The sequence below is a fragment of the Suricata suricatta genome, chromosome 3 (genome assembly GCF_006229205.1).
Source record: "Suricata suricatta isolate VVHF042 chromosome 3, meerkat_22Aug2017_6uvM2_HiC, whole genome shotgun sequence".
Lineage (NCBI taxonomy): Eukaryota > Metazoa > Chordata > Mammalia > Carnivora > Herpestidae > Suricata > Suricata suricatta.
The window spans coordinates 143,905,954-143,917,049 of NC_043702.1; the positions used below are offsets into that span (position 1 = coordinate 143,905,954).

General features: G+C 37.7%; 1 protein-coding gene across 1 annotated transcript in view; it reads left to right on the forward strand.

The window, feature by feature from the left end:
- The window catches only part of CRB1 (crumbs cell polarity complex component 1), a 218,686-nt gene that overhangs the window by 77,556 nt on the left and 130,034 nt on the right, over nt 1–11,096 (forward strand). The window contains exons 6-7 of the mRNA XM_029933381.1: nt 2,138–2,272; nt 5,322–5,903. Coding sequence (XP_029789241.1) covers nt 2,138–2,272; nt 5,322–5,903 — 717 coding nt within the window. The remainder of the gene's footprint in view (nt 1–2,137; nt 2,273–5,321; nt 5,904–11,096) is intronic.

The window sequence follows — 11,096 nt, forward strand, 5'->3', positions numbered from 1 at the left end:
GGGTTAGAAGGAAAACAGTATCCACTTTCTACCATCCTTATTCCTGCTTCCTACTCCTAATGTGCACTCCCAGAAGCAAATACTTGCAACTCTGCCAGTTATTTCTTACACTTTTTATTTGTATACTTGTAAATAATAGGCTGAGATTTTCCTTTGTTTTTGATACTGGCATAATCTATTGGAATCCTACTGCGATAAAAGTAGATTTAATTTTCCTGCAGTTCTCAACCACACACACACACACACACAACCACATAGCCCCACTACTTTAATCATATATTATTATCATTATTCTTATTACAAAGATCTCTCTGCAATTACATAGTATATTATTATTTCATTTCCTATCTCGTGCACCCTTTCCCCTAGAATTAATACTAGCAAGAGTTTAAAAAATGGGTTCTGGTTAGTTTTCCATTACTTCTCTATATGGTACTCTGAATTTTTCTTGAAGCTCTTCTTTCTGTTTCTGCCTTCAGCCCTGGTTAATCTCTATGCTGGTAGCATATCTATAGTACAGCAGACAATTTTTAGTAAAATGCTCTGCTTGTTTATTAGAATCCTTGTATGCTAGATTCCATGTCTTTTTCTTTCCTGGTTTATACTCCCACTTTCACAGCCTATCTTCCAGAATCTTCCTGAAAATTGAGCATGAAAGGTGAAAATGTGAATTTATGAATCTCTGTAAATATTTTTCTTCTTCCTTAACATTTGATTGACAGTTTAGCTGGACATAGAATTTAAAAAAATTTTTTTTTTCAGGATTTTTAAGGCATGTTTCTAATGTGCCCTGGCTTCCAATGTTTCTGCTGACAAATCAAATGTTATTCTGATTTCTGATGCTTTGTAAATGAGTCATTTGCTGTTCCTCCTCAGGGAAATAATATGCTTTGCTGTGGATATTTTTAAAAATTGGTTTTCTAGGGCACTTAATAGAAACTTTAAATCTATAAACTTGTTTTTAATTATGGCAATAATTTCTCTATTTCTGTCAGAATTTTAAATTCCTTCTCCCTCTTCTCCTTGAGTCCTTCCCCCTCCAACTCTATTTCCTTTGTTCTCTTATTTTTAAAAAAAATTCTCATGTTTATTTTTGAGAGAGAGAGAGAGAGATGAAGCATGAGCAGGAGAGGGCAGAAAGAGAGAGAGAGACACAATCAGAAGCAGACTCCAGGCTCTGAGCTGTCAGCACAGGGCCACATGCGGGGCTTGAACTCATGGACTGTGAGATAATAGCCTGTGCTGAAGTCAGACGCTCAGCCAACTTGAAACACCCAGGTGCCCTTGTTTTCTTATTTTGAAGCTCCCCCTTGACTGACCCTCTGGTTCCCTATTGCTTCTACCTCCCATTTCCAATTTCTTAGTATTTTTTTCTAGCATCTGGTAGATTTTCCTCAACACTACCTTTCAGTCACTCAACCGGATTTTTCATTTCTACTACTGTATTTTTAATTGTAAAGACCTCTTTTGCCTTCTATAAGTTTATCTGAATAATGCCTATACTTATTTCATTGCTGCAGTATCCTCCCTTAACTCTTAGAATATATTAAATTCAAATTTTCATAAATTTTTGTCCACTCCCTAAATTGTCTTTGTCTCATCCAAGTCACTTAAAAATATTTTTGTGTGTGTGTTTTTGGTCTTAGTGTTTTATCCTAAAGGTTTTTCTCCATCTGGTAATCTCATACAATCTGTTTATAATTAATAAAGAGGTAGTTTTGTTTATTAAGCTGATTAATGGATACAAGGATGTTCGTTTATCATTATTATTTAAAGTATAATTGTAATAAAATTTAAAATATAATTAAAGGAAAGTACTGCCCTATATGCATATATACACTTCACATGTACTCATATATGCATTTGTTTAAAAAGAGCTATTGGAAAGTTCTTTTATTTCATGTTATAGGGCTTTCTAGCTTATTAGAATTTTTTCTAGAGTGATTGGGCTGGGCCATTTCAATGGGGACACCGATATCAATATCTGTAAGTATCTTGTCTTGGGCTGGTCAAGAGAAATACTCATTTCCTGCTTAGGGAGTAAATACGGCTGCCGGCAGTCTTACGGAACAGGAAGTGAGGTTGGGGAGTGTCTCACAATTCTGTATGTAGATATTCACTCACCCCTTGTTATCAGACCCGACCCGGCCACTCCCACATCACCAGTACTTGTGTGTGCCTTTGGCTTTGAATCGCCTCACAAGGAAGGGAAGGGCAATCAGGGAGTTTCCTGGGGTGAAAGATGGGATGTGGGAATCTAACTGTGTTTTTGGTAAGTTTTCCAAACAACCTTCCTCTTTTCATCACCACCTGAGTACCTGGAACCCCTAACTTCTAAAACTTTCTGGGGTTCTACAGCATCAGCTGGCTTGTTTCTGGGATTCTCTCACCTGGGATTTGGTCACTCTAGCATACTAAGTCTATTACAGCTCATCTATCTGCTGTCTAGCTTCCACTTATGTATAAGTGGAAGTATATACGTATTTGTTGCTGCCCCCTCAACCTTTCTTCTGGATCCTGTGAGCATTGTAATTTCATTCCTTTTTGTCCTTTTCTTTCTAGGAATGTTTTTTGTATCTGATCTATTGAGGTGTAATTTACATAAAATAAAATTAACCCAATTTCAGGCAAACATGTATGGTCAATAGCTTACATCATGATGTAGACTGTCTCCATAAAAACTTTACAGTTAGTTCCCTCCACCCCGCTCCATTCCCTGGTGACCACTGAGCTGCTTTCCATCATTATGACTCTGCCTTCTCTAAAATGTCATAAAATTGAGTTATCCAGCAGAGAGCCTTTGTGTCTGGTTTCTCACACTTAATGTAATATTTTAGAGATTCCTCCATGTTGTTCACTGGCTCATTAATTTGACCATTTTGTTCCTGAGTAATAGTCCAATGGGTGACATATTAAAATTTACTTACCAGCTGATGAACATTTGGATTTTTTCCAGTGTTGGTCATAATGAATAAGGCTGCTATGAATTTTGCAAGCAAGTTTTTGTGTGGATATTATGCTTTCATTTTCTTGGGGTAAATATCTAGGTGTGGAATTCCTGAATAAGTGTATGTTTAAATTAATAAGACACTTTGAAACTGTTTTCCAAAGTGGCTATGCCATTTTGTATTCCCACCAGCCACATACGAGATACATGTTTGGCAGAGCAGTACAGCAACAGTAAAAGTAGTCCTTTAAGGTGTGAGGCGTTACTAAAGATAAAAGGAGATTTTATGAATATATGAGGGTCAAACCAGCAGGACAATGTATCCATGTTAAATTTCTATGACCATAAGAACATAGCTTCAGAATATAGAAGTGAAAACTGTTAGAACTAAAAGAAGAAATGGAAAAATTCATATTCGCTCTCAGAGATTTCAATATATCCATCTCAATGAAGAGAAAAAGTGGGGGAAAAATCAATGTTGTAGAAGTTCTGAATAATACAGCTAACAATTTGATGTAATTGACTTTTACAGATTTTCCATACTTCAAAGAATAAATCACCATGAATATTAGAAAATATTTTTATTTGAATAACATTGAAAAGAAATTATAAGAAATGCAGCAAAGTGGTGCCTACACAAAAATTTTTAGTCTTAAATTACTAAATTAGAAAGAATACCTGAAAAAGTAAATAGCAAGTTAAACTGCTTAATTCTTAGTAGAATTAAGAAAATAAAAATGTAAAAGTAGAAATGCAGTACAGAAAACAAAGACCTTATAGAGAAACTATACAAAGTCCAAGGCCAATATTTGAAAACACTAGTGCAACTGGTGACACACAGGCAAGAATGATTAGTTGGAGAGAGAGAGAGAGAGAGAGAGCAAGCAGAGGAGGGACAGAGAGAGGGAGACACAAAATTTGAAGTAGGCTCCAGGCTCTGAACTGTCTGCACATAGCCCAGTGTGGGGCTCGAACTCATGAACCATGAGATCATGACCTCAGCCGAAGTCAGATCCTCAACTGACTGAGCCAACCTGGTGCCCTTATAAGCATATGTTAACTTTTTATGTGTAGGCACCGGGGGAAAATTGTTGGCCTCCAGAAAGAGTCCACAGAAGAGAATTATGAAAATATTCTTACTTTCGTATGACACCCCACCATTTCGTTTCAGTATCTTCTCCGCACCCTGCTAGTGGCCACACCAAATTACGAGAACCACCTCTTCTTTTGCAGGAAGAGAGGGAAAAGATTTATCATTACATACTTCTCAAAGTTTACACACTATTTTTTCCCAACAATAGTTGATTTATGTCTCATATCCTAAGCGCAAACTCCCCGTTTTGTAACATATATTTCTATTACAAGCCTGTACTGTTGCCCAGTCTTATATTTGTGAGCAATAATGTGAGAAAGGAAGTAAAAATGAAAGGATGATATAGTATATGAATCCACATGCAAGACAGTGTTTTGTGGGAAAATACAACTGAGTTGAGAAATCATGAGGCTTCTGAGTATACATGATTGAGAAAATCACTATGCTGTGATCATAATCTATGTATATTTAGGGACAACCTATACACACATATCTAATGAGTTTGTCAACAAATTAAAGAATTATTGTTTTTCTGTTGGTTATTATTCCAATTAGAATTTCAAAAAAATTGTATCCCTAGAACAGAGATACATATAAAAATAAAAGTCCATTGACTACCTCTGTTTCCTTGCAGAGGGATTTAATCTGTCATCTGTAAACTATATATAGTAACATTGTGTTACTGTTAGGAATAGAAATAATATATGTGAAATACCTGGCAAGCTTAGTACAAAGAGTACAGCTTCAATAAATAGTTGGTACTCTATTCTCTTTTAGTATTTTCCCATGCGTTTCTTTTTTGAACATAAATGTTCATTGTGATAAAGCAGTCATAAACTGAGTTATTCACTTAAATACTAGTTTTAGTTAGACAACACATTTAGAGACAATTTTGTATGTCATTTCCCAGTACACTCCAAGATCCTCCATGGGAGAATGTGAATTTCAAAAATGTGTGTGTATAGGACAACTTGACAGTTGCGTCAATGCATTCCATTGCTTAACAGTCCTTGGCCCTGAGAAATAGAAGCCGGGGAGAAGCAAAGAATCTAAAACCAGATATTTTGTTTCTCATTAGCAACTATATGAAATGATTTGACAAATCATCATTAACGAAAGACCTCATCATTGGACATCATTTGCTAAAACTCATCATTAGAATGCAGCCAACTGTATTTCATTAGTGAGTTTGAGACACATAGGAGCAGAAAGACCTTTAATTTTACCCTCAGGCATTTATTTGTAAACTTCATCTTGATATATTTTTTAATTACCTTGTAGATTCCTTTGGTAATAAAAATGACACCAGGTGCCTCGCAAATTCTTGCCAAAAAAATTCTACATGCAATAATACTTCGAAAGACAACAATTGTCATTGTTCAGACACAGAGATTAATTTGGACCAAGCCTGTGACGACGTGAAAGACCCGTGCTTCTCCAATCCCTGTCAAGGAAATGCCACGTGTGTGAATGCCCCAGGAGAAAGGAGCTTTCTTTGCAAATGTCCTCCTGGTTTTAATGGGACAGCCTGTGAAACTGCCATTGTTTTCTGTGACACAAGCTCCTGCCAACACGGAGGTGTTTGCCATCAGGACCCTGTTCACCCCATCTGCATCTGCCCTGATGGATATGCCGGAAGATTCTGTGAGAAGGGTCATGATCACTGTGCTTCCAGTCCTTGCCGCAATGGGGCCGTGTGCCAGGATGGAATCCATGGCTATTCCTGCTTCTGTGTCCCAGGATATCAGGGCAGGCACTGTGAGCTGGAAGTGGATGAATGCGTCTCGGATCCCTGCAAGAATGGAGCCACATGCCTCAACGAGATAGGAAGATACACCTGTATTTGCCCCCAAAACTATTCTGGTAAGTGTTATCACATTTGAATACTAGAGGATGTCATCAGCTTTCCCTTTTTTTAATATGACAGAAGCAGAGGGGACTTTTTATGTCTCATCCAATTGTTTATGAATATGGTCTTGGCAGGACTTAGAAAGCTTCCTAGACTACTAAAGGTCCACTCGGCTTAAACACTGTCAAATGTCACTGTTGTTGTTTTACACAGAGCCCTTACATTATTTAAATATTAGGTTCAGTCTAGAATTAGTGGGCTCTCTGAGGCCTAGCTTTCCAGGTCAGGGCACTTCAAGTGTCGTCAAGAGAAGATTCCTTTTGTTCTGGCTAAAGAGTGCCTATCAGCTAATGCCCAAAGCCTGACATTGCAGCCAACCGGGAAGGCAGGCCATGGAACAGATACATGTTAGTGGGTTCTAAAGTGTGATCAACAGGTCAATGATCACAAGGTTGACGGAATATGGTAAATGAGTTAAACTACAATTTTATTAATAAAGAAGTCACTTCCTATTTAATTTCTGGGAAATAGTAAATAATAGTTATCTCATATCTATGCACAAAGTTTCTGTTGACATGGCATTTCAATACAGAGTAACAGTTGACCATTCATTCACTAAAAGGTTACATGCTACTTATTATCATCCTCTGCACTCCCTATCCTCCTGAACCAGTTACCCGTTCAGGTCATGTCTTCATGGTGCCCATCTTTCTTGCATTGTTTCATTCTTTGGATTCTCACAGTAATCCACGCTTTCTCACATTCACTCATTCTGACTTCTGCTTTTTTGTGCTTCCTGACTCGCCTCTTTGTGACATTTTTCACATTTTAATGCCACATCTCCCTTATCGTTTGCCACTTTTGTAACCTCTCATGGTATTTGGCTTTCAGCTTGTCTTCTCTCACCCCTTTCACACTTACTTCTTTCACTTGTCATTCTTTTTCCAAGTATGTTAAGCAATATAATTATTTGGAAAGTATTTCTCTTCAAAACATATACCAGTGTATCATTTTGCTAATATTACACATTCTGGAAATATCTTTTTTATAAAATAGCCATTTCCCTATTTGCTCTGACATGAAATTTGCTCAATCTTCACCTAAAACCAATCTTCAAAATCTATTTGGACATCCAACATGTCTTCCAAACTGAGCTAATCCACTCTGTTACCAGTGCCTTGGCTCATGTCCTCACCATTCTGTGTACACTTACTATATACCCTCCTAGACTCTATTTCCAGCCTCTTCCTTCCCCACGTTGTTCTGTACAGTGCCTTTGAAATAATCCTTCTAAAACAGATCTGACTGTGCCATCCCCTTCTGAAGAGACTTGACAGCTTCCCACCGCATCGAGAATAATTTTAACATCTCATTAAAATCCCTCCACAATTTGTCCCTTACATAGTAATCATATGGCACACCCCCTCCCACCAAAGCATTCCATTTTCTGAACTGTCTTCATTTTTTTAATCAAATGGTTTCACTCCCTCTGGGATGTCCTTTCTCAATTCAGTGTCAACTCTGAGAAGTTCCGAGCTTTCAGTACTCTTGCCTTACTCAAGAGGCATTTCTGATTTACCATCTGCTGAAATAGTACTTTTAACTGCTACAGTAATTATTTATTACTTCCATCGTGGTTGCGCCTCTATTAGTGAGCTTCGTCCTTTCCTTCAGAGATCTACTCTCACGGAAGTATTACTTCCTAGACAGGAGTCATGTCTTACACTTTTTCTTTAATTCATCAATACTTTTTGATGTTTATTATATGTCAGTCATTGTATTAAGAGAAGGCACTATTCCCAAAGTGCCCAGTATAGCCAATAATGGCCACTTAATAAACTGCTGCTGAATTGTTCTAATTTTCTAAATTCTTCCATGTATTTCTAGACACTCTTTGTGGTAATGAAACTAAGGTAAACATATTAGAGTTTACCTTCTCTATGCTTACTTTATGTTGGTGGAATGCTGTGTTAAGTGGAAAATTATTTTATTGACTGTCTTTAATTACCAGTACTAAGCTAAAAGTTATGAGGAGCAGTAAAGGAGCTTATAAAGAAGTCCTTATACATGAAAATCTCCTTACCTATAAGCCAAATCATCATGTCCATTTTTAAACTAAGTTGAGTTACAGCAATTGAATTTCAATTTTTAAAATTTTTGAGTAAAAAAAGAAATAAACTTTCATGGGGCTGGTGTGGGATTGCTTTTGCTTATACTGGGTACATTTAAAAACCACTAGTTTCATGAAGATAGCATCTTCTATTTCCTGCGGCTATTACAATATTGTGAATGGTGACGGAAAGAAACAGACATGAGATCAAAGAAATGTTTCAGCCATTTTAGTTACAGTGTTCTGATCTTCTAATGGCAAAACACAGCTTGAGAAATGAGGCTTTACAATGTATGTTTTTATTTTTTACATTTCAATTAATTGGATTGTAATGAATCCTTTCAGTGGCATAAATTTAGGCGTAAAAGATGTCAAGAGTATATTCCAAATGGGAAATGCAGTGAAATTCCATTATAAGTCACTTTACTTTGCAATGAATTAATTTTTACTGTGGATAAATCATATCTCTGTTGGGCCCAATGCAAATCAATGCTTTTTTTCTCACCATAACGTTAGCTCAAAGCCCACAAAGAGGACACTTCCCTTGTCCAAACCCTGGTATAATAGAATTGTTGTTCCCTATTTGACTATGTTCTTCTCTTGCCCTCTAAGAAATCAACTACATTTTATTATTTTAGCTCTGTTGACATAAATGTAACTTGCTTGTAGAGTTTAAATGGCAGACTCATCAGGCAGGAAGAATTATGTCTGTTATTAGCTGGTTAGGCTTCTTCGAACACAAGGTGTGATTTTTGTCTTGAAAACCAATCCCCACAAGTAAAATAGCCTGGCATTCTGGGATCTCATCAGCGGTTCCCAGCCCTGACTAGACGTTAGCCCTTGCCTCGCGATATCTGAAACAAAGATGCTCAGACTCCACCTTCAGAGAGTCAAATTTAATGGACAATTCTAATGTATAGATAGGGCTGGGAGTTAGGAATTTGGGTTATGTGAACTTAATTTAGAAACTTCTTGCGATATCCTATCATTTAGACCCACAAGGAGGCCTGCTTACTCCAGTGCTATATCCCTTGCGACCTGTGTTTGTGGTAATTAATGAGGAACCCAAAGAAGGTCTATAGGACCAAAGCCAATCATTGAGAAACCCAAAGAAGGTCTATAGGACCAAGGGGAAAGCCGCGGTTGGGAAGGGAAGAAGACTGTTAGTAATCAGCATGGATGCATAGGTGCTCTGGCTGAACCTAGACCTCCCAACGAATCCTGGAAACGGCTATAATAACCCAGCTGCCACGTGCTACATCCAAATTTAGAGGATCATAAAGAACCTGGATTACGGGAGAAAGCCTGTGCTCCTCAGCACAGCAAAGTATGAAAACATAATAAATTTTAAAAGACAGAGAGAGGGAGAAGAGGAGAAAGCAGTAGCACGCAGAGAGGGGTTCGCACCGCAGGAATCCTCCTCTGGGCACTCCGCTGTGCTTCCTCCGTGGTGATTCATGAACTGCAGAAATAGGCTCAGAAAGAGGCACGGCAGATGCAGGTGAGAAAATGGCCGGCAGAAGCAAAAACTCCAATGTAGGCAGAAAGGAAACAGCTGCACGCTTTTTTAAAGGAAAGAATACGTGAGCACGTAGCTACGTTTAGTTCAGGCTGACGCAGTGTACCATTCTTTCACTGGGGGCTTTCTTAAAATTAGCAGATTGACTAATGAACAGTTTTCACACTAAGGTGCCTGAAACATGAGAAAAAATGGGGCTACAAGACGGCCGAGCCAGGGTAATCAGATGCATGATGAAGCAAAACAGTGTAGGAAAAGATCTAATTTTCTCCGTTATAAAACAGGTCTTTGGCATAAAATTAATCTTTTGGAAAATAAGAAAAAGAAACATCATTAAATTTACTTACTGATTGCAAGGTACATTTTTATTGCAGGAATGACAACCTATGAAAGAATTCATTTTATATTCAAGAAAATGTGTTAGGATATGGAGACTAGTTAGAAGACTAGTTAGCACATGGAGACTACTTAGTTAGAAAGCCATCCAGCCCAGGGTTAAGACATTAGGACGTGGCTGGGAAGAGGGACTGTAGGGATGAACAGGAAGGTAGGAGTGGGCCGCACTAAGACGACGGCTCACGTGGCATTTATTAAAGCCAGAGTATTTCCAAACTTATTTTACTCAAGAAAAACTTGAAATTTCTAATATGAAAAATAAGAATGAATTAAAAGTCCAATTGTCTAGTCCAGCTTAATAAATTTTATCTCTCTCAGTGGCTCTCAAACTTTAGCGTGCATCAGACTCACCCAGAGAGTTTATTCTATTATAATATAATTCAGTTTCTGGGGCACTTGAGTGGTTCAGTCAGTTAAGCATCTGACTCTTGATTTCAACTCAGGTCATGGTCTCACAGTTCTTGGGATTGAGCTGACCCTGCTTGGGATTCTCTCTCCCTTTCTCTCTACCCTTCTCACTGCCCCCTCCCCCATCAAAAACAAATAAAATAACATTTAAAAATATAGTTTCTGATTTAGTAGATCTATGGTGAGGTCTGTGCTTTTCTAACAAGTTCCCATGCAATACTGCTGCTGATCTTCTGCTGGTTTGGGGACCACACTTTGAGAAATCACTGATGTAGACAGTGATGTGGATTTTCTTGTGACAATATGAAGGAGAGAGAGAGAGAGAGAGAGAAGTAATTTTTTCTACTAACATTTCTGGATAGAGGATATGGATAAAAATAAGTATCTGTTGAATTCACCCAGTCATTAATTTTGTCAAACCACACACACACATACACACACACACACACACACACACACACACACACACGCACACACTCGTAGATGTATATATATTGAGTTCCTGCAATGTGCTAGGCATTGTTATAGGCTCTGTAAATATAAGAATAAAGAAGTGGTGGAAAAAGTCCTCTTCCATTTTAGAGGGAAGACATAGACATGTATAAACTAGTAATAAATAAAATATAGAGTAGGTTAGGTGTGAAGATAAATGCAGTGGAGAAAAGTAAAACAAATAAGGGGAATTAAAAATTGAACCTCAGGTAGAATGATCAGGGAAGGCCTTACTAAGATTACACATGAATAAAATTCTAAAGAGGTGAGGAAGGGAGTTAG